The sequence below is a fragment of the Trachypithecus francoisi genome, unplaced genomic scaffold (assembly GCF_009764315.1).
Source record: "Trachypithecus francoisi isolate TF-2019V2 unplaced genomic scaffold, Tfra_2.0 Lachesis_group19, whole genome shotgun sequence".
NCBI lineage: Eukaryota > Metazoa > Chordata > Mammalia > Primates > Cercopithecidae > Trachypithecus > Trachypithecus francoisi.
This window is the reverse complement of record NW_022681464.1, coordinates 43,966,149-43,990,437: the sequence shown is the minus strand read 5'-3', so window position 1 is coordinate 43,990,437 and position 24,289 is coordinate 43,966,149. Positions and strand designations below refer to the sequence as shown.

The following is a 24,289-nucleotide window of genomic DNA, read 5'->3' as shown; positions in this document are numbered from 1 at the left end:
TGGTGCTGTTTTAGTATTATGAGTTACAGGCAGTCTGGTGCTGTTTTAGTATTATGAGTTACAGGCAGTTTGGTGCTGTTTAGTATTATGAGTTACAGCAGTTTGGTGCTGTTTTAGTATTATGAGTTACAGGCAGCTTGGTGCTGTTTTAGTATTATGAGTTACAGGCAGTTTGGTGCTGTTTAGTATTATGAGTTACAGCAGTTTGGTGCTGTTTTAGTATTATGAGTTACAGGCAGTTTGGTGCTGTTTTAGTATTATGAGTTACAGGCAGTCTGGTGCTGTTTAGTATTATGAGTTACAGGCAGTTTGGTGCTGTTTTAGTATTATGAGTTACAGGCAGTCTGGTGCTGTTTAGTATTATGAGTTACAGGCAGTCTGGTGCTGTTTAGTATTATGAGTTACAGGCAGTTTGGTGCTGTTTTAGTAGTATGAGTTACAGCAGTTTGGTGCTGTTTTAGTATTATGAGTTACAGGCAGTCTGGTGCTGTTTAGTATTATGAGTTACAGGCAGTCTGGTGCTGTTTTAGTATTATGAGTTACAGGCAGTTTGGTGCTGTTTAGTATTATGAGTTACAGCAGTTTGGTGCTGTTTTAGTATTATGAGTTACAGGCAGTTTGGTGCTGTTTTAGTAGTATGAGTTACAGCAGTTTGGTGCTGTTGTAGTATTATGAGTTACAGGCAGTTTGGTGCTGTTTTAGTATGAGTTACAGGCAGTCTGGTGCTGTTTTAGTATTATGAGTTACAGGCAGTTTGGTGCTGTTTAGTATTATGAGTTACAGGCAGTTTGGTGCTGTTTAGTATTATGAGTTACAGGCAGTTTGGTGCTGTTTTAGTATTATGAGTTATAGCAGTATGGCGCTGTTTTAGTATTACGAGTTACAGGCAGTCTGGTGCTGTTTTAGTATTATGAGTTACAGGCAGTTTGGTGCTGTTTAGTATTATGAGTTACAGGCAGTCTGGTGCTGTTTAGTATTATGAGTTACAGGCAGTCTGGTGCTGTCTAGTATTAGAAAACCACACAGGCCTCTAGTTATTTCAAGGAATGCAGAAGACGGATTATCTACTGTCTGATACTGAGGTGCCACAGAAAGCTTCCTCAAGAGGGTAAATGCCTGACCTGCATCCTATAGGACGTGCGGGAGTTAAAGAGTTAGTGAAATGAGTCATGTGGGAAGAAAGGAAAAGGAGGGAGAGAGGTAATTCCCAGAAGAGGATGGCATGCAAAAACAAACAGAACGGTATCTGCAGACAGCTCCAGGTTGGTGCAAAAGGAATTGGGTTTTGCCATTACTCTCGTCATCCTCATTTCACACCATTTTGTCAAATCTGATCTTCTAAGAACTTAAGATCGCAGAAGAGATCAGCGGGGGCAAAGTGATGCAGGCTGCAGTCTATGCTGTAAATGTGCTTTTCTTAAAGTATGTTCCACAGAAGATTGGGCCCACAGTATCTCTTACAATTCTTTACAATCTTACAATTCTGTAAAGATCTACAAAAATGCTTCCAAGAACACGTTTGGAAAACACTGTATACTTGTATAAATGTACCCACTTAGAAAACTCCCAATACATCAAAGTTTCTGGTAAGTTCTGCAGTGAACCTATTTTTAGATTAAAAGTGCTTCCCAAACTTACTTGACCATGAAAGCCTCCCCCATTTGCACAGGAGGTTTTTAAATAACATACTGTGGAAGAGGTATTATGTAGAACATGTTAGGGTTAAGTAATGGAGAACCATGAAAGGTCTGACAGCTTGCTGCTGTGTGTGAACAGACACTATGGGGACAACATTGTAGGCAAGGAATTGAGGAAGCAGATTACTATTGTGTTGGTGTGAGATGGAGGAGGGAGTGAAGGAAATAGGTTCGAAAAATACTGGTGACTGGCCCAATAAACATAAACAAGAGGGAACACCTCAGAAAGACTTGAGGCTTAGTGTGAGAACTGGAGGGTGATAAGAGACGCCAAAGGAGGGGACAGGAGAGGAGAAAGAGAAGCAGGTTATTGGGTAAGTTCAGCTCAGTGCTGACTTACTGAGTTTCTGAAGCTTATGGACATTCAGGTGGAGCTATGCAGTTACAAAAAAGAAGTCAAGGAGAGAGATCTGGGCAGGATATTTAAATGTGGGAATCATTAACATAGATCACACATAGCAGAAAGGGAAATTCACCAAAGAGATACGGAGGTTCTCTGAGGAAGCTTTCCCTGTGCTGTTTTCCTCCTCTACCTTTTAAGTAAATCATGCTTGGAGATTTGTCTTTCAATATCCGGGTCCCAGGAGTCTTGACAATACTCCCTTGACAGCTACTCATGGATTCACTTTCCTTTTATCATCCACTCTTGGAACCCCTTCAAGATTTCTGTAGTGTGTAATCAGTGGCCACAGCAGAGACTAGATTGTAACAAATCTCGTTTTCCTCCCTGTTCATTTGATTTTGGGGATTTGACCTGCAGTTTTACTCCCCTTGATTTCTTCTGGAAAAATAGCAGCATTCTCGTTAAATTATGATTAAAGTACTGGAAGGATAAACAAACTGACTCTGGGTATGTTTTACCACATTTGTTTCATTTTTATTTTTGTAGACATCTTGTTGGTCTTGAACTCCTGGCCTCAAGTGGTCTTTCCACCTTGGCCTCCTAACGTATTGGGATTACAGTTATTGTCATCAGGCCTGGCCTCCACTTTATAATTTCTAATGGGTTCTATAATTGGATTACATAAATGTGAGGAAAGATTACTTTCATAAAATGGCAATTAGTTGGCTGGGAGGAAACAAATGGATAAAGCCATATTGGAAAGTAAGAAAAAGAATGTAGTGCCCACAAGATTTTTGTTATTCTGGTCTTTATTATTTTTCTAACTAAATTTTAAGTAAACGAGTTTCAGTCCAGTAAACTCAAACACACAGCATTTTATGTACAAGTCTGGAGTTCATATATTAGCTTGGATAAATACGACCCTTACAGTGATCTGCAGCTGTATAAAACAACGGTAACCACCTTAAATCTATATAGTGTTTAAAAGTTTTAATGGGCTTTAGTATATACTATTTCAACCTGCTTTGAAGTATAGTAGACAGTTATTCTTGTTTTACAAATGTGAAAACTAAGGATCAGAGATGGGAAATGATTTAAGATCACACAGCGTGGGTCTGTAGCAAAATCCAGACTGCAGTAATATATGCGAATTGGAAATCTACAGTGCTTTCTACTATATTGTGCTGTGTTTTGCTACTTTAGTAATTCTCATTAAAAAATGAAAATTAAAAAAATCTTCCCACTACATCCAGGAATATTTCTCACCTCTGCTTATAGTCCCTTTTAGAACAGTATTTGATACAGCTAAACTTCTAATATAACTAGATATATCCCAAGAATTGTTTCAAGGAAGTCAAACTTGAATTACATCACCTTTGCAACAGTAAGAAAAGGTGACGACAGTACGAATATAACAAACACATTTAGGTGTTTACAATACATATGCAGACTCTATATAGTCTATGTGTATAAATACCTGGATAAATTTATACAATAAATGTATACATATATAAAGTCAATAGACTGATTTAAGGCAGCAATCTAATATGGTTCATCTGAAATGATTTTTACTGAAATCATTTGTACAAAGTTCTAATTTAAATGTTTTTTATAGTTGTACCTATACTTCAAGGCTATGTCACTATATATTATTTCGGCTAAAATTTCTTACTCTTTAAGGGAAAATAAAGTTGGGGAATGAAAGAAGAACGTTACTAGCTTTATATTTCTTGACTCATTAACAGACGGTTTTGCTGAAAGAATCTACTAGAAAACTTCAAATTACCTATGTGGCTAGCGTTATACTTCTATTGGGCAGTCTTACAGGTGTATAGGAAGGGATGATGTTACTTACTGTGGGAATACAAATCTTGCTTAAGGGGTTTCCATCCAGGAGATAGGATCCGTTAAATGTTACATATTCGTCATAATACTGAGGTGCTTGAGGAATCACACTACACAATAATTTGCGTTTTTCTTCTATTTTTTTCCTTATGTGCAAGTACTCAAAATATGGATTTGCTCTCTCTGAACTGTATGGCTGAATCTCATCTAGTTTCAGAGAATCTACAATGGCTGCCAAAGATTGCTGAGTTTTCTCTTTTGCTTGTAGTAAAGAGGGACTCACTTGCACAGGCTGAGGTACACGTGACACTTTCCTTTTCCGTGGATGGTGAATTTGTGGATCGTCATCTTCAGTTAATCTTATTCTTCCTCTAGGAGATGAGGATTCACTGTCTTTTTCTGATAATAGTGTACAGCTAGCAAGAATCTGTTTGCTTTGATTTGCCATTGTATTTGCTTTGTTTCTAGTCATTCTTTGAGGAATTTGGTTTTCAGTTTTATCATCTTCGGCATTTTCTTCTAATTCTGCTTTAACTAACTGACCATATTTCTGCATTTCTGGTTGAGCTGACTGTTGTGAATGGTTTTCCAGACTTGATAAAATGCTTTGTTGAGATTCTTCATCTTCTACGGAAAGCAAACACTTTTCACTTTCAGGACAATGTTTTGGATCTTGTTCATTTAGGTTTCCTTTTGGCATCCCTGCATTCATTTCACATAAATCAGAATCACACCTATTCAAATGAGTTAAAACCAAACTCTCCAGTTTATTTTCTTTTTCATGTGAAATGACCTGAATATCAGTTGCACTATTCTCAACTTCATGGCCACTGGAAGACTTGTAAGTTAGTTTGCTAAATGTATAATGTGTATTTAGCTGGGTAGAGGCATCATTTCCATTAAAGTCCTTTTCTGATGGTAACACAGGTAAAGTATAAGTCTTCTCAAAGTTTGGTGATGCTTCTTGAATAGTGCTGTCAGAGTACACCGGGACAAAGGCATCTGTTTTTTGAACATCTCCTAGGACAAAAGTATTTTCTGTGTCTTTTGTAGATTCATTATCAGTATCTAAAACAGAACTACTAATCTGAATTGCATTTTTTTGCTGTAAAATACCTGGCTCTTGATTGGCAACATACGACAAAGACATATGTTTAGAAATCGATTCAGCATCTGAAAGTGATTGGCTGGGGAAAGAGCAAGGCTGCTGTGAAGGCATAAAGGATGCTGGATCCTGAGCGCAAGAGTTTCCTGGCAGTTCAGTCTGGGGCAGGGATAAAAAATCAGCATTTTCTTTCAATATTTTATTTTCAGAATTACAAAAACTCTGAAGAGAGGATTCTTGATCGGGTATGTTAGAATTTGGGCAGATAAAGTCTCTGGTGCTTAATGTCTCTAGTCTATCAACAGGCATCTCCCATGACTTATTCTGGATCACACCAACCTGACTAGATGGCTCTAAATGCACTGGACTGTCCATTACAGTGCCCACTGGGGCAGTATTCTTGATGACATTTCTATCAGCTGAAACATATTTGCTGTTTGAAGCTCCAGTTGGAGAAATTGTAAAACCGGAATGTATGTTAGACATATTTGAAAGGTCTCTTTCAGGCACATTTGAGAATACCTCAGGTTTGGGAGAAGGACTAGTATCTCTTGGCACAGTTAATAAGCTACCTTGATTGCTCTCTTCTGATATTGTCTGGAATTGTTTTGTATGTTCACAAATGACAGAAGGCATGCTACATCTTCGAACTTCTACAGCAGGTCTCCCCTCGCTTATAATTAGTTTAACATCTTCTACAGAAGATGACCTAAGATGGGATGTTGAAAGTCTGTTTGCGTACGGTGGTTTAATCCGCTCTGGCAAGTCAGCCAGGCTGTCCAGTTCCCTTTCATGCAGGGCAGGAGATTTGGCAATTGACAAAAAAGGTGACTGGGAAAAGGACATTTGGGATTCTGAACTCTCTAACATAAAGTCAGAATCATACTCAACTGGAGGCCTTGGGGTTGTCACTGTAGTATGGCAGGAATCTTCTGAACTAGCAACAGAAATCAAGGATACAGATCTGGAGCTGAGACCCGGTTTTTCATTTTCTGATCTAGGAGACCTGTTTAAGCTATTATCTGAAACAAAAGATGACTTCCCTAAAGTCATTACATTTTTGGTGTCAACAGATTGTGATCTGTTACTCACAGCATCTTTAGGTTGTTTCTCCTTGGTATATGCGTCAGTCAATTCTGAACTCTTTGACCTAGTAAGTTCTTTATTTTTGGATTCAGTTGGTGTATGCTTTGTTTTTTCTTTATCTTTTATTTTAAGTTCTAAACAGTTACGGTTTCTCAACCGTTCCTTTTCTTTTTGCTTAATTTTTTCCTTATGTTTTTTGTGCCACTGTTCTATTTCTAGGTCTTTAAGGCTTAGCATCCGTTCAAAACTTGTCTGCATTAAATCATCATTCACTAATCTCTTTTCTTTAGGCCGGGTATCTTTTGACGCTGGTGATGACTTAGGTTTGGGCTTATCTGCTTCAGATTTTAGCTTGAGTAAGCTATTTAGTTGAATTTTATCTTTATGTTTGTCTCGTTCTTTGTATCTATCTATATCTTTCTTATCTTTTTCTTTTCCATCTGGAGTTTTCAAAGGTTCATCTTTTGTTTTTTCTTTAAGGGACAAGGGTTTTTCATGTTGTGCTTTATTACCGTCTACTATACTTGATTTTTTTTCTTCCTGTATGTGTTTGGAGTTAGTTATATTTATACTTTCTTTATCTCTAGATTTTTCCTTTTTATCTAGCTCCCTGTCTTTTTCTTTATTTTTGCCTTTTTCTGATTTAGTATACTCACTACTATCTGATTGTTTATTTTTTTTCTCCATCAAGTGCTTTTCTTTGCTTTCTGCTAGATGCCTCTCTTTTTCAGGCTTTTCTTTGTCATGTTTCCTATCCATCTTTTCTCTACTTTTCTCTCTGTCATCAGTTTTTTTAATAGCAACAGTATTTTTGCTCTTCTCACCTTCTTTATGGCATTTTTCTGTGTGATGCGAATATAGCTTGTCCTTTTCTTTTATTTTATCAACACATTCACTAAGATCTAATTTGTCTTTTTCTGACTTATGCTCATGTTTTATCTTCCTTTCTTTTTCAAAGTTTTTTCTTTCCATCTTCTCAATGTCCTTTTCTTTAGTTTGAGATCGCTTCTCAGGTTTTTCTTTACTTTCCTTTATATGCTTTTCTTGTTTTTCAATGTCTATTTCCTTTTCCACTAAATGAAGCCCCATGGATTCCTCAATGGCACTCATACTCAAAGTAAATTCTGAGTCTTTATCTGTGGGTATGTTTTCTCTCTCTTCTTTTAGATCTTTTATTTTTTCCTCCCTAAAAGATTTCTCGCTTTCCTTTTTAATCTTGTCTCGTTCCTCTTTAAAGTTCCTCTCTTTTGAGACATGCTTTTCCTTGGTTGATTTATCTTCTTTGATGTTTTTTTCCAATTTTGATTTTTTTTCTAATGTTAAGGATTCATGTTCCATATTTAAAAAGAGATCTTCAGTTTCATCACTTTTAAAAAAATTCTCTTTCCAAAATTCTCTATCAAATTCCACACTCCTCTGCAGTTCTTTGGCACTATCCTTATTTTTGTATTTTTCCTTTTCACCTTCGATTTCTTTTTTATGCTTTTCTTTTTCCCTCTCTTTATGCTTCAATTTATGTTTTTTTAATGTTTTACCTTCTTTATCCATTTTTTTCAGTGTGCAATCTGAATTTTCAAATGTTGGACTATGATCTTCATCCTTTATTTTGACATTTGATTTTTCACCAAATTCTAAGTGGAAATCTTTCTGATGTTTGCTTTTTTCTTTATGTTTACAGGATTTTACACTTGAACTTTCTGGCAAGAATTCAGATTCTGTATTATCATACCGAACAAGATCAGGTTGTAATGACATTTCGGAACTTCCTGGTGATAAACATGTTTTAGTATGTTCTTGTTTTAGTGGTGTTGACTGTTTTTCACTTAATCCACAAGAATGTTTGGGAGATTTACTAGTCGAAATATGAAATAAATGTAATGAAGTATCATCTTTTGGGCTAAAAGATTTCCTAAAGTTCCCCTCCTCTCTGGTCTTTTCTGAACAGTCTAGTCCAGTATTTACTGTCAAGTTTGTTATTCTTGTATTTTCTTTTCCTTCCTTTTCTTGCTTTAGCTCTTGGTTCTCTTTATTTTTATTCTGATTTTTCAATTTTCTTTTAACTTTGCCTTTCTGTTTGTGTTCACCTGAAACTACATATTCCTTTTTGGTCTGTATATCAGAATTTGATGTTTCAGGGATGACAGAACATGAAGTAGAAATCTTTTTATTCTGAAGAGCTTCTTCATCAGAACTTTCAGTACTTGAATATAAGACCCTAGATGGCTTTTGTTTTTTACTTTTAAATGATTTAGGATAGAAAGCTTTCTCCTGTTTTGCAAATAAATGAGTTTTTTCTGCTTCAGGTTCATTTTCTTTTCGTTGTTCTTTCCTAAGAATATGCCTATCATCAATCATCTTATTAATTTCTTCATCATCATCATCTTTGAACTCATACTCATCAAGGGCAGATGGAAGAGGTGCTTTACTGGGAAGTATCTGTTTACTTTCACAGATGAGAGAGTCTTTCTCTGTTTCAGAGTCAATATTTTCATCAACACTAGAAGGATTTACAGATTGAGCCTCTTCGGAATCTAGAATAAAAAAAGAAAATGTGGTGTTGGTCAACACACAACTGTCAGAAAAATATATATATATATATTTTTTTTTTTCTGAGAAAAAGATATAGCCTATACAATAAACATTTCAAATTCATAATCACTTCAGATTTATATGGAAATAATGTAATAGCAAAATGTAAGAACTCTGATAGTGTTGTAGAACAGTTTTTCTAGAGAATATGCTTTATGGTGAGGCTCCTTTTGACACTTCTAAAAGCACAGTGTATGTTAAAATCACAATATATAGTATAAAAATATAGTCCTGCAGTCAACATAGAAGCATATATCTCTTTTATATACTGAATTCCTTTCTTTTGGGTGTATACACAGCAGCGGAATTGCTGAATCATACTGTAGCTCTATTTGTAGTTGTTTTTTTTTTTTTTTTTTTTTCAGACGGAGTCTGGCTCTGTCTCCCAGGCTGGAGTGCAGTGGCCGGATCTCAGCTCACTGCAAGCTCCACCTCCCGGGTTTACGCCATTCTCCTGCCTCAGCCTCCTAAGTAGCTGGGACTACAGGCGCCCGGGCTTTCAAACTGTTCTCCAAAGTGGCTGCTTCCCACCAACAGTGTACAAGGGTTCCCCTTTCTCCACATTTATGCCAGCATTCATTACTGACTACCTTTTGGATAAAAGCCATTTCAAATGGAGTGAGAGGAAATTAGTATACGGAAGAGATAACTGCACTCCCATGTTTACTGCAACACTATTCACAATAGCCAAGATATGGAATCAATCTAAGTGTCCATCAACAGATGAATAAAGAAAATGTGGTTCATATACACAGTGGAATATTACTCAGCCATAGAAAAGAATGAAATTCTATCATTTGCCACAACATGGATGGAACTGGAGGACAGTAATTTAAGTGAAATAAGTCACGCACACTAAGACAAATATAGCATGTTCTCACTCATATGTGGGAGTGAAAAATTAAACTCATAGAATGACAGCTGTCAAAGACTGGGAAGGGTTGTGGAAAGGGGGAGATGAGAGAGAGTTAATGGGTACAAAAATATAGTTAGAATAAATTAGATCTAGTGTTCAGTAGCACAATAGGGCAACTATAGTTAATTATTTATTCCCTATTTCACCATAACTAAGAGAGGAATTAGAATGCCCCTATCACAAACGAATGATAAATGCTTGAGGTAAACTAATTACCTTGGTTTGATTTTTACACATTGTATACTTGTAGCAAAATATCACATGTACCTCACAAATTACATACAACTATTATGTATCTATAATTAAAAACTAAAAAAATAACCAAATACATATTTATATATACATTTATATACATATGCATTTATATATATAACCCAGGGGTCTTAAGGGGAAACATTAGCTAGTAAAATGTGTAAATTCTGCACATATGCACTTTTTTTGGAGAGAGAATATTTAACTCGAATAAGACCCTTTAATCCAAAACTGACTAAAAAACACTAACTTAAAGGGTTTAATTATATAAACATCACAAATTGTTTTATGTGTTTCAGAGTATTTTTTGTATTTTTGGTAGAAATGGAGTTTCACAAATTGCTCAGGCTGGTCTTGAACTCCTGAGCTCAAGTGATCCACTCATCTTGGCCTCCCAAAGTGCTGGGAATACAGGCATGAGCCACTGCACCCATCACCCAGCCCTGTAAATTCTCTTAAGGGAGTTAAACATAAACTGAGAGATTCATGGTTTGTCATTTGTGTTCCTGATTCATCAACTTGAAGCAATGCATTTCAATTCAGATATGCCTTTTTTCTAAAGGTTTTTTTAAAAGATGCCTACTTTTTTTTTTAAAAGGAAAGAACGTAAATTCTAACATAAATAAGTTATCCTGACACTAATGTCCATGATGAAAGCCGAGACATTTCTACAGCTGAATGACCCTCACATGGCTCTGGATCCTGCACCACACATGCCCATCAGACTCATCTCTCTGAACACTGGTTTCTCAGTGCCATCTGCAATGACCCTGTGTTGCTCAACCAGAGGCTGGCCAGCCTGTGGGCCTCAGCAAAGACCACTACACCTCCATGATGCCATTTCACTTGCAGACCATTTCCCTTTCTTTGCCTGAGCAGTCCCCAATTTTTAAATTTACTCGAATCACTCAAGAACATAGATCAGCCTGGTCCTGGACTCTAGTGGGGCAGTAACTCTTCAAAAAAAAGTTTGTTCTGCCTTTCTTAGTAGATGACTGCTATGGTGAGAAAATCACCTAAAATCTCCAAACCCTCAAGTTCCCTTAAGTAAAAAATGGCTATGTTTATCATTACACTAGTTATTTTCCATTTTTCCAATTTTTAAAGTCTCTGCTACCTATAACTAAATTTAAACCTGTATTTAATAAAACATTTTATACAATTATTTCTAACAAAACGCTCTTTAAATATTTTTAATATTGATCATCTCAATTTATTCTCAACAATTTTATTTGGCAAACCAGGAAAGAGAAATAGGTTAAGCAACTGTTAAAACATTTTATTAAAATTTTTATTAAGACATTTTTCTTTTTTCTTTTTGAGATGAAGTCTCGCTCAGCTGCCGAGGTGGAGTGCAGTGGCATGATCCTGGCTCACTGCAACCTCCACCTCCTGGGTTCAAGCAATTCTCTTGTCTCAGCCTCCCGAGTAGCTGGGATTATAGGCACCTGACACCACGCCTGGCTAATTTTTGTATTTTCAGTAGAGACAAGGTTTCACCATGTTGGTAAGACTAGTCTCGAACTCCTGATCTCAGGTGATTCACCCGCCTTGGCCTCCCAAAGTGCTGGAATTACAGGAGTGAGCCACCGCGCCCAGCCAGCATTTTTCTTCTCCGTGAAAAAAAATTAAGTTCCATCTTATTATTTAAATGCATTTAAATACATTCAAAAGTTCTTGTACATCTCAAGGCGGCTTCAGATATTTGCAACTGAAAGTGTAACATTTTAAAAGAATGGTGAAAATGTTATTTGAATTCTCCATTATCCTTAGGCTTAACTGTTCTCCTGAACCATCAATTTCCATCTTTTCTTGTATGGTATGCAAATAGAACTGCAACCAAACGAAGCAGATGTGGCTGATGTGGGGAGATAATAATATATAGTGTAAATCGCTCCCTCAAAATCTCTCAAAAAAATAATAGGCAGAGAGGTGTTGACACTTGACATCTGTTCTCATGTTGACATCTGACGAAGTAACTACATTTCACATGCCTAGTAAGAGATGATTTAAAAACACTTGAATTACACTAATTACATATTTTTAGAAAATATAATTATGACTGTCACATATATTTCAGGGGTAGGTGATAATGATACAAAACTAAATACACCATAACTAAAACAACAACAACAACAAACAAACAAAAAAACTTAGTCTTAAGTTCCAGTCTTCACTTTCAATCTTTCCTCTGATATTCAACCTGGATATTCCTGGACTCCTTAGGAACAACTACCTCAAAAACAAGACTGATAACATTCAACTCATTACTTTTCCTTCCACAACTGCCTTCTCTTACTGCTTAAAGTCAGTATTCCTCACCTCGGTGGCACACCAACCAATCCGGCTATTCAAATTTAAAAATCTCACAGTCATTTCAAACTCTCTCAATTCCTCAACTTCCAAATTCAACTGCTCAGAGTTTTCATTTCTGGACTCTCGTTTTTTGAGAGATAGGGTCTTGTTCTATTGCCCAGCCTGGAATGCAGTGGTACAATCATAGCTCACTGCAGCCTCCTACCTGGGCTCAAATGATCTTCCTGCCTCAGCCTCCTCAGTAGCTAGAACTACAGGTGTGCGTCACCACACCTGACTAGCTTCTTTTTTGTGTGGAGATGGGGACTCACTATGTTGTTGCGCAGGGTGGTCTTGAATTCCTGGCCTCAAGCAATCCTCTCACCTCAGCCTCCCAAGTGCTGGGATCACAGGTATGAGCTACTGTGCCCAGCCTGGACTCTCTCTTAAATCCATTTTCTCTCTATTCCCACTACTATTATCTCAGCTGAGGGTCTCATCATTCCTTGGCTAGATCAGTAATCACCTTAAACAACAATGTGACCAACACTATCTATCATCTCTCTTCTCACCTGAGGGCTCCCCACTGTAGGATAACGTAAAAACTCTGACAAGGATAAAGAACTCTCAAAATCTGGACCACCATCTCCACTATTACCACCATTTTCTTTTAAGGCTAGTCAAGTGAAGTAGTAGGAGTGGAGCAGCAACAAAGATATCTGTTAACTAGTTGTAATCAATTAGCTGTAAATACCAGTGCACTCAGAATGGCCACAACCACTATTAAGCCCTATCATTAGCTGAGCAGATAATATATGGTCTTTACAACAGCTGTTATTATCCCCATTTAAGAGACAAACCGAGCTACTAAGTAGTTTTTCCAAGGTCACCTACAAAGCAATGCAGCCCAGAGTAGTTTTGTCTGATTTCACAATCTGTTCTACCATGACTCCCCTCTTTCACTGCTTCTTGCTACACACATTAGCCATAACAGCGGAGTACACTTCCTCTTCCCCAAAATTCCATGCATATTTATGTGGGTTCTAATCAGTTTCTCTATTATTTTCCAACTTTTTAGGAGATATTTCAGATTAATGGTCAGGGAGATGAGCAGTTCAGGAATTTATACCTATGTTAGTCCAAATGCAATGGTGTATAGAACTAATTCATCACAACGAGTTACAGATTTATTCTTTTTCTACTCCCACTGCTTCATCTGACTAGCCTTTTAAAAAAAACGTATCGATAGGAAGGGATTAGGGTAGTAATCTGTTGAGGGAAGGAAGATGGGAAGTAGACTTGTCTTGAGAGTGTATCTGCATTGGAATTTACTTAGATTATGTTTATTTGAAGTGGTTTGGAAGGAGGTAAAGTTAACCTCCCAATCACTCCTTGAGAACATCACTGGTTTAGAATCATTTCAAAGGTATGCATTTCTACCACAGTATCCCCAATGCATTCTATGTATTCTAGATGAGTAAGTGCTTAAACACACACATTATTTAGCTTTCTGTAAACTTATCAAAGCATCACTTTATTAAGAGCACCATTTATAGCACCCAGGGAATGAAACTTTTATATGTTATATATGTTAAGTGAAGGATGAGAGGGGTGACAGTGTGGTTACTGAGGGGAAAAAAGGCCCACTTATGGAATTTGGAAGTCCTCTGTAGAAAATGTAACATCATTATGGTGGCTGTAAATTTCTCCTTTTGTTTTCCACATTATTCAAAAGTTACTTCCAATATAAGCCTGTGATCTATACAGAGACTTTCGTAATGTCTAGCACATAGTAGGTGCTTAATGTTAAATGTTCAATGAGTTTTAGAACTGTATTAAGACACCAAGAAATTAAGTGGGGGTGCTTATGGAGGGATAAGAGAGAAGTGTAGAAAGAGATACAAGCATCAAATACAAATTTATTCACTATATAATTTTGTGTAGTATCACTGCTGATGTTCCCTCTAAACTCAGCAATTTGAAGAGGTGCCTAATGTTTCATCCATACGCCATGACTTCCCATGTGGAGCACAGACATGCTATTTGATTTGCTTCCCATGCCATTCGTAGCTATCATATAGCATGCGCTTTCACACATGCACTGACTTGCCTGTCTTCCTACTTTTCTCAGCTGTTGAACATTTTTGCCAAACAAAATTTCTTATTTTATACAATGGAGCCACGTTTATACAGTGGTGTCTGTGTAATTATTTGTATATGTACTTTATGAATATAAAAAAACTGCAGACACAGTAACACAATTAAGATAAAGGAGGAAATGATTAGGTAAAATGAATCTTTAGCCTCCTTCAGAAGCTCACTGAAAGACTGTTCAATTGTGAAGCAAAGGAAAATTAAAGAACGTATATGAAATACGTATTTCACTTAGACTAAGACACAGAGAGTCATTAAGTCTGTCAACATTTTGAGAAACAGCAATGAAAAATAAAGTTTTAAAATTATGGGCAAATCATTATGTAAATGATTTTAATAATTGTACAGCAAGTTTATGTCAATACTGAGTGCCAGAAATATTTCAAAAGAAGTCCGATGTTCATTTCAGTCTTGACAAAAATTAAGAAAATCGATCAGAACCATTAAAATTACGATCTCGTGTTAAACCCCAGCAAAATCCCCACAAGCAAGTTGTTGTTCCCAACACTGAAATCACTACAGGTTAATTGTAAAAACTTGAAATAAGGTAAGAAAACACTTGAATAAATGTGCTTTAAAAGAAACTATGGGTTGGGCACGGTGGCTGATGCCTGTAATCCCAGCACTTTGGGAGGCTGACATGGGCAGATCACTTGAGGTCAGAAGTTCGAGACCAGGCTGGCCAATGTGGTGAAACGCTGTCTTTACTAAAAATACAAATATTAGGAGGGCGAGGTGGTGGGCGCCTGTAATCGCTGCTACTTGGGTGGCTAAGGCAGGAGAATCACTTGAATCTGGGAGGTGGAGGTTGCACCACTGCACTCCAGCCTGGGCAACAAGAGTGAAACTCCATCTCAAGAAGAAAAAACAAAAACAAACAAAAAAAACTATAGAGATGCAATACTCAAAATCCTGACTCTGGGAAAACTTATCAGAGAGATTTATCACATTATTTCAACAGAAAATTGCAAGAACATGAGAAAAAAAGGAGGGGGAATACCTATAGATTAAAAGATACTCAGATATATCAACCAACTGCAATATACGAACTTTACTATTATTTCAAAAAAGCTTTTTAAAACACATGTTTTTATGAGGCAATCAGAACAGTAACTGGATATTTTAAGATAAAAATTAATTAGCCTAGATATAATATTGTAGTACACTTAATCACAGTAACAAGCAGCCCTATAACTAAAAAAAAATTTTTTTTTGGATAGGGTCTCTGTCCATTGCTCAGGATGGAGTGCAGTGGCATGATCACAGCTCACTGTAACCTTGAGCTCCTGGGCTCAAGCGATCCTTCTGCCTCAGCCTCTCAAGTAGCTAGGACTACAGGTACATACCACCACACCAAGGCCATTTTTTTTTTTTTTTGGTAGAGACGGGGTTGGCTGTTGCCCAGGTTAGTCTCGAACTTGTGGCCCCAAGTGATCCTCCTGCCTCTGCCTACTAAAGTGTTGGGATTACAGGCATGAGCCCAAGGATTTTAAATTAGTTAGTAGTAGGCTCTATGGCAAAACAAACAAACAAAATCATTAATTTATTTCATTTTCAGCATCCTTTTTGCCCAACAGAAGGTGTAACAGTCAAACATAATGAAGAAATTGTCTTGGCACACTTCAAAATAGGTGTAATTAAATCAAATAAATGTACACAAAATTCATATTCCAGTTACATGCTAACAGCAGGATCATCTGACTCTGAACTTCCTATACTCAGTAACAATCAGCCTCGTGTAGTGCAAAGTCACATCGGTTCTGGCATTAGCCCTAGGTTCGAATCTTTGCTCTTCCATGCAAAAGGTCAGTAATTTAGTATGAGGAATTAATACTCACAGGACTGTTGTAAGGATTAACTAATTTATGTAAAGTGCCTGACATACACCTGGCACATATATCATGCATGTGATAAGTAGTAACTCACTGCCTACAAAAAAGAGAAGAATGTATCATGTAAATTAAAAACTTTTAGGTCAGGCGCGGTGGCTCATGCGGTCAGGAGATTGAGACTCGAGACCATCCTGGCTAACACGGTGAAACCCCGTCTCTACTAAAAATACAAAAAAACTAGCTGGGCGAGGTGGCGGGTGCCTGTAGTCCCAGCTACTCGGGAGGCTGAGGCAGGAGAACGGTGTGAACTCAGGAGGCGGAGCTTGCAGTGAGCCGGGATCACGCCACTGCACTCTACCCTGGGTGACAGAGCGAGACTCCATCTCAAAAAAAAAAATTTAAATAACATACTTTTGACATCAAATATACCAAATTCAATAAAGCACATATGTCAATGTTAAAAGGCCAAAGTCTAATCCCTTATTTGTTTAACACTGTACTATAAGATTGAAGACAGAAAGATTCAAGCTTGTTGCTCTGGGCACTTATTTCACTTACTACAGGGTTACAAGGGAAGTATGTGGTCCTTTAGAATAAGGGCAATGGAAACCATCAGTCTTTCAAATAAACACGGAAATACGTAGATGGTAATTTTTCATGGGCAGGGAAGGAGAGGTACAGGGAGGCGTAAGGGGAAAGAAGAAGTAGAGTGAACCAAGAAACTTATTTTCTTATATCTAATATTTCATGTATTAGTGTTTGGTGGAATTTATACTATTATTATAAAAGTACTAGTCATAATTGACAGTTATTTGTGTAACATATTTTCTAGCACTCCTTAAAAGGGAAAGGAAATGGAGACAGCAAACAGGGGAGGGACACAATAATATCAACTTTGTTGCATTTGCTAACTACAATTTAATGCCACTATATAATTTTTAAGTTTCTACAGCTAAGCAGAGAACTTTTCACTGAAAATAGGCCTTAGTAAAAGGTTAAAATGAATACTGTATTTATGCAAATCTATAAATTGTCTCATTCATCTAAGTCTATCTTACATGTCTAGAATACCACTATGTAATGTTAATAATACATCTGTCATGACCATAAAGCTAGTAAGTGGCAGAGCTATGTCTTCAAATCCAAGTTTCTCTGACTCCAAAACTGGTACAACCATCGTGCTATGTTACTTCCTAATACAGGGAAGACAAAAACCAAATATAGGTAAGACAACTGTATAAACATCCAAAAAAATGATGCCATACTTTGTGACCTTTCCATAAGTATTTGAATATTTTCTACTTCTATCTTTATGTCATGATTGAGTACATTGCCAAAACAACCCTGCCACAAAAATCAAGGCTCTAGAACAAAGTATTAAAGGAGATTTACTATTATTGATTTACATAAGAGTTCAATTTATGAGTTTTAAATTAAGAAAACAAAATGTTATGAAACATACCCACCTGAGATTAAAATTGAATTTCAAATATGAATTTTGTGTTTGTCTATTCTTTACCTGATTCTGAGATATTCACAACTCAGATATAAATATCTTGATTTACATATAAACTATTAATATAGTTTATAAAGAAAAAAGATTTACATATAAACTATTAATATAGTTTATAAAGAAAACAGTGATGCCTTGACCTTAAACAATTACAAACTAGTGATTATAAACTGGTCTTTTTCTTTTTTTGAGACAGGGTCCAGCTCTGTTGCCCCAGCTGGAGCATGGTGGTGTGATCACAGTGTCCACAGCTCACTGCAGCCTCAACCTTCTGGGCTCTCCCACCTCAGTTCCCTAAGTAGCTGGGACTACAAGTGTGCCCCACCACACTTACCTAAATTTTTTTTTCTTTTTTTTCTAGAAATGGGGTTTTGCCATGTTTCCCAGGCTGGTCTCGAACTCCTGGGCTCAAGTAATCTGCCTGCTTTGTCCTCCCAAAGTGCTGGGATCCCAGGTGTAAGTTACCACATCCGGCCAGGTATTCTTTTAACAGTAGGATTACTACTAAGAAAAAACTATCTTTACATTGGGAATGATATTTGTTTATATGGCCTTTTTTATTCAGATGGGCTAAGTGCATAAAAAAAGTCCTAAGCTATATTTTAGTGATATTTTATTTTAAAATAACATTTATTGTGCTTCTGTTACAAAACTGCATGTCAGAAAGTCACAAAAACAGAGAGATGGGTAAAAGAAAAGCATAAACGCTACCTATAAAATAATCCCACCACCCAGGAGAAACATTTTTAATAGCTTAAAGTATTATGTTTGATTTTATCTGAACTTAATTAACTTGGAAATAATAAAGAGAACTTTTAAACCTTAGGCTTGTCCTCTTGGCCCTTTTAAATTACCTGATCTACTACTGTCATTTCGGAAAGCATGCTTATATTCCATGAGAAGTCCAAAATCATGCTATTATTTTAGCCTGCGTCATACTTACTGGAATTTTTGTCTCTTTTCTTGTTCATCAGCACAAAATGCCATCATATCATCAACAGCATGACACAATGAACTCTCTGAATCAAAATCACACAATACGAGTATACTAGGAACTACTCTTTTCTTGATAACATTCTTTACAATGTTCTCTGAAATTTTGTTATAAAATATGTCAATTGCTTGTTGCTGTCATTCTGGAATTTTTTATCAAAATCTTGAGCTAGAGCTGGGCATGGCAGCACACATCTATAGTACCAGCTACTCAGGAGGCTTCAACCGGAGGATCTCGAGCCCATCAGTTCAAGGCCAGCCTGAGCAATATAGCAAGACTTCATCTCAAAAAAACAAAAAAAAACAAATGGAGTTGAGCCTCCATGTCGTTTAGTTTTATATTTTGTGCCACTAAAACACAATATTTTTGAATAATTTTCCAGAAAAGGAATAGAAAGTATATCCAAGGATGTTTTTAGCCTTTTTACCTGATTGATGGTTGGCTGATAGCATTCTAGGTTTAAAATAACTCCCTTTGATCTAAGTCTGTCTTTTCTCAGTTAAGAGATACTTTCATTCATTCATTTTTTGAGATGGAATTTCGTTCTTGTTGTCCAGGCTGGAGTGCAGTGGTGCGATTTTGCCTCACTGTAACCTCCACCTCCTGGGTTCAAATGATTCTCCTGCCTCAGCCTCCCGAGTAGCTGAGATTACAAGCTCCTGGCTAATTTTTCTTTGTATTTTTAGTAGAGATGGAAACCGGTTTCACCATGTTTGTCAGGCTGGTCTTGAACTCCTGATCTCAGGTGATCCACCCTCCTCAGCCTCCCCAAAGCGCTGGGATTATAGGCGTGAGCCACCGTACCTGGCTCGAGACACTTTCTTCAATTTAAAAAATTACCTTCTTTCTAATATTTGTATTTTGTAAGATAAATAATGCAGGTTTTGTCCATTTTCTTAAAAAATCATTTTCCTCATATTTCCAATATCTTTGTTTTCTACATGCTTCATGTTATCAAATTAGATCTTCAGCAATGTCTAGTCTATTACTTAGTCCTCGATAGAATGTTTACTTTAGTAATCATGTATTATCTTGAATTCCAAGGACTTTCTTGGTCTCTGATTACCCTTTTTCACTGCAGCTTTCTGTTATGGTTGGTGGATCCACTGCCCTCTGCAACCTCCAAGGATACTAGGAACTTACCCTTCTGCTTCCTACATTATTTGTTTGAGGATCAACTGTTTTGTTTGTTCATGCTGTCCCTTCTTATCTGTAGTCCACTTGATTTTCCTCAAATCTCTGGATTTCTTTTCATATTGATACAGGGAAAAATTCATTTTTCAGTGGTTTTGTGGAGAGTCTCTTCTGAGTGAGAGGCCTGTCAGTAGTGATCTCAGCTGAATCTGGTTCCCTGACCCAGCTGACTCTGAATTTCAGAGATTCTCTGGGGCATCACTGGGAGGAACATTTCACATCTGCAGCAGGACTCTGTCTCCTACTGAGTGGTTCCTTTGTTACACAAACAGCTCACTAACTAAAACTAATGTATTCAAGAATTATGTACATGTAACTGTTATTTATGTTGCCTAAACAAGTAACAGAAAAACGCACCTGCACTTTGGGAAACAAGTCTTTACCGCTTTCACATCCCCAAACTGATCGAGCAAGGTAGCTTCGAGACAGGAAAATAAAGTATGAGGTAATTTTACATAATCTCTTCTAAATTTCCATTTCTAAATCTCAATTTTCTAAAGTAAAGGTTATGAATTTTAATTCTACTTTACAAAAGAAAAGTAGTCATAAACATCTGTTCCGAGGTAAGTATGCCAGAAAAGAACTTATTTTCATTGTATTACTACAGTATTACATACTGGTAAGAGAATTACAGTTAGGACTTTAAGTGTGAGATGGTGAAGGAAGAGAATATAATCAATAGCTGAAAATACCTAAGTCTAAAAGCAAAATCTACATACAAAATAAAATCAAGTACCATAGCACTCTATGTACTCCCCTCAATCATACAATGCCTTTCTACTAAATTGTAACACAGAATCTGATTCCATAATTAATCAAAAATTTTTCCTCTGAAAATAAGACTTGTATCACCACAAAAATTTTGATGTCGCTAAAGGAAACTGACAAAATTACCCAGTCTCAGCTCTTCCATCATAAACATATACATTACATGAAGGTCCTTTTAACCCATGGCTAGACAAAACATTTTTCTGCAGACAGGACGAGATCACTAAAGCTGAACTCATTTGTTTTGTATGCATATATGATATTTTTAAGCCAAAGGTATTTTTTAGTGTTCTGCCCGAGTGTACCCTTTACGCAGAGTTTTAGTCTTAAATATTCAGCAATATCTCACTACTATAATTATGTGACAGACTCACTTTAAGTTGATAGGCACTGATAGAAATTCAGTTTCTAAGGAAAACACATCGCTAATATTTTAAACAAAAAAACTATTAACTTTGGTATCTGCAATAAATAACTACATTTTTTAGGCAAATACATTTGAAATTTGTCTACTATATTTACATGAACTTCAAAGAAAGATATTTACGGCCGGGCGCGGTGGCTCAAGCCTGTAATCCCAGCACTTTGGGAGGCCGAGACGGGCGGATCACGAGGTCAGGAGATCGAGTCCATCCTGGCTAACACGGTGAAACCCCGTCTCTACTAAAAAATACAAAAAACTAGCCGGGCGATGTGGCGGGCGCCTGTAGTCCCAGCTACGTGGGAGGCTGAGGCAGGAGAATGGCGTGAACCCGGGAGGCGGAGCTTGCAGTGAGCTGAGATCCGGCCACTGCACTCCAGCCTGGGCGGCAGAGCGAGACTCCGTCTCAAAAAAAAAAAAAAAAAAAAAAAAAGATATGTAATAGTCTTATGTACCATAAAGTTTAAAGACTTACATTAATTTGCAGCCATCCAGAAAACACTGCAGCTGCAAGCACAATTTGCCATTTATTTTTCTGGTATGTCTCTGTGTGTGTGTGTGTATGTATACATATATATATATATATATATATATATATGCAATTCAAAGATGTTTCGATTTATAGACACTGCTAAAAGTGATTTCTTACAGTGTATGTTAATTTACGTATTCACAATTTCTTTCCTTTTTTCCTCTACGTAACACTGACATATATTTTTCTTTTGGAAAAAAAAAAAACTACCTGGAATTTAAAACTCTTAGGCTTTGGAGCTAGGCTGATATAATTCATTTACGTTTGTATGCGTTCTGTTTGCTTAAGACAGAGGCAGAAGTTGATGATATACACATTTAAAAAGTTTAAAAAACTAAGATTCAGAAATCTGTGTGTAAAGCACACCACATACATTACAAAGCAGAGCAGGAAAAATAAAGCATGCAAAACACTTTAAGTGTTCATTAAAGAATACCTCACTGCCTATTACGCTCGATGCTCAGCCCTCCGCACATAACAGATCCCTAAGTGCCTAATTTTTCTAAGCACTCGTATCACAGGGATACGTGACAAAGGTGCTGAACACCAAACACGATGCTTGCTGCTATTCAACAGCCTCAGAAATAGGCTTAATCAGGGAGGTAACTAATAGTCCTGGTTAAATAAAACAAGGTTCTTGGTTTACAAATGGATTGCAATTTTTTGTATGAGGCCTGAATTATTACCTAATAAATACACTGGAAGCTACTAAGACGTCATTGAGAAAGGACAAAAATAAAATACTATTTACATTTTAACTACGTTAAATGAAAAATCTTGTATTCTAGGTATACTAATATATAAACTACTCTATAAAATGCTCTATCAAGTCTAGATTTCCAATGATCAAATTTGTTGATATATATATTTGGACATACTAAAAACACCTAATGTAACCTCTTCTTGTAGTCTTTATGCTTTTAGGTTAAAAAAATTTACTTTAAAACTTCCTAAGCTGACACTTCTCCCGATTTATGGTTAACTGTTAACATCATATAATCCATTTGATAAAACATTCTGGTATATTTTGACTTAAATAATTGGGGTTTTTTTTTTGGATCTCTTGATTTATTAACTATTAAAACTCCACGTAAGTATGTACCAATAGTTGTATTTTCATAGTTCCTGAAATATAAAACTGAGGAAATAAGTTGTACAAATTACAATATATTTATAATAGTACAATTTACTGTTATAATACTGAGAAAAGTAGGCTTCAAAGGCCTGGTCGTTTTTTTTATTTTATTTTATGACACAGAAATGCACGCAGTAAACCAGTGGGTAACAACATATTACTGTAATTTCCAGTCTCCTAATCTGTCTTCAGTAAGCTCGAAAAGTAGCTTGTCTATTTATTAATGGAGCATTTTCTTGATTAAGTTGAAGCATGCAAGTGAGGAACATTTATAGGAGCCGCTTAATAAACAAAGCTGGTTTAGACAAAGTAAGGTAGAAAATGGTGACTAGCTCTTTTGACAGTGACTGGCATTTTAAACTTTGTTCATTAGACACTCTAAGTAATAAAACCAGTGTCTGGCAAAGTTGTTAACAAAATCTCTACTTTGGCAATTAATGAGTGTCAGAAAGTATGCGGGAGGGGTGTTATGTGACACAAGTTACCTGCTTCTCCATTTCCACGATTATGGTTTATGAGCAAGATCTGGTTCTCTGAATATGACTGAGTTCTCACACAGTAGCAAGAAGCAATCATTTGTAGCAAACACTATTGCTGGACAGAATTTCTATACAGGAAGGTAACATGTACTTAGACTAAGGGAAAACGGCAGAAGTTAGGGGAAAAAAGACTAAATAATTGGCCAGGCGCGGTGGCTGATGCCTGTAATCCCAGCACTGTGGGAGGCTGAGACGGGCGGATCATGAGGTCAGGAGATCGAGACCATCCTGACTAACACGGTGAAACTCCGTCTCTACTAAAAAATACAAAAGTCTAGCCGGGCGAGGTGGCGGGTGCCTGTAGTCCCAGCTACTAGGGAGGCTGAGGCAGGAGAATGGTGTGAACCCGGGAGGCGGAGCTTACAGTGAGCTGAGGTCCGGCCACTGCACTCCAGACTGGGCGACAGAGCGAGACTCCGTCTCAAAAAAGAAAGACTAAATAATTATGTACATCTAAAAGTGCCAAACATTTATACACAAATAAGCTGTAATAACCAGGACATGTATTCCTGCAACAATATCATAAATGTCTGATACACATGATATAAAACTGCTACTCAAAGTGTGGTTCATAAAGATAGGCCAATCTGCAAATTATTACTGACCCATCATAAAATAAGGAGCTGGTACCAAACATGGAAATCAACTACATCACTAAGCACACTGCTTACTTTAGTGGACATTTTTTCCACAGTACTTTTTCCTTTCTGATGAAGGAAGCAATGCACTGACTGACATTCTGGCACAGGCTCCTTACCTTGAGGGCTGGTAACAAACAGTTAATGGAAAGGCTACTCTGAGTAGCACTGGCATAAAGCACAATGACTAATGGAATAAACCACATTTAGAATGCTACATACGTGACACCCTCTTAGTTACTCCAAATTTATTAAGTTCTGAAATTCATAATCTTGGTTATTCTTTAACTTTCAACACTTAAAGTGTATCTGTCACATAGATGATGTGCTGTATTAGATTATGTTACTCGGCTTCATATATACAAACATCTATGGGCACTTATATGATTATACCCTAGTATGTTCTGAATTTAGATTGGATGAAGTTTGGTACAGTTAAAT

At 36.8% G+C, this 24,289-nt stretch overlaps 1 protein-coding gene across 16 annotated transcripts in view; it reads right to left on the bottom strand.

Moving 5' to 3' along the window:
* The window catches only part of ANKRD12 (ankyrin repeat domain 12), a 134,041-nt gene that overhangs the window by 15,855 nt on the left and 93,897 nt on the right, over positions 1–24,289 (bottom strand). For all 16 annotated transcript variants that reach the window (XM_033178330.1, XM_033178334.1, XM_033178325.1 and 13 more), the window contains one exon: positions 3,896–8,607. In XM_033178330.1, the coding sequence (XP_033034221.1) occupies positions 3,896–8,607 (4,712 nt within the window). The remainder of the gene's footprint in view (positions 1–3,895; positions 8,608–24,289) is intronic.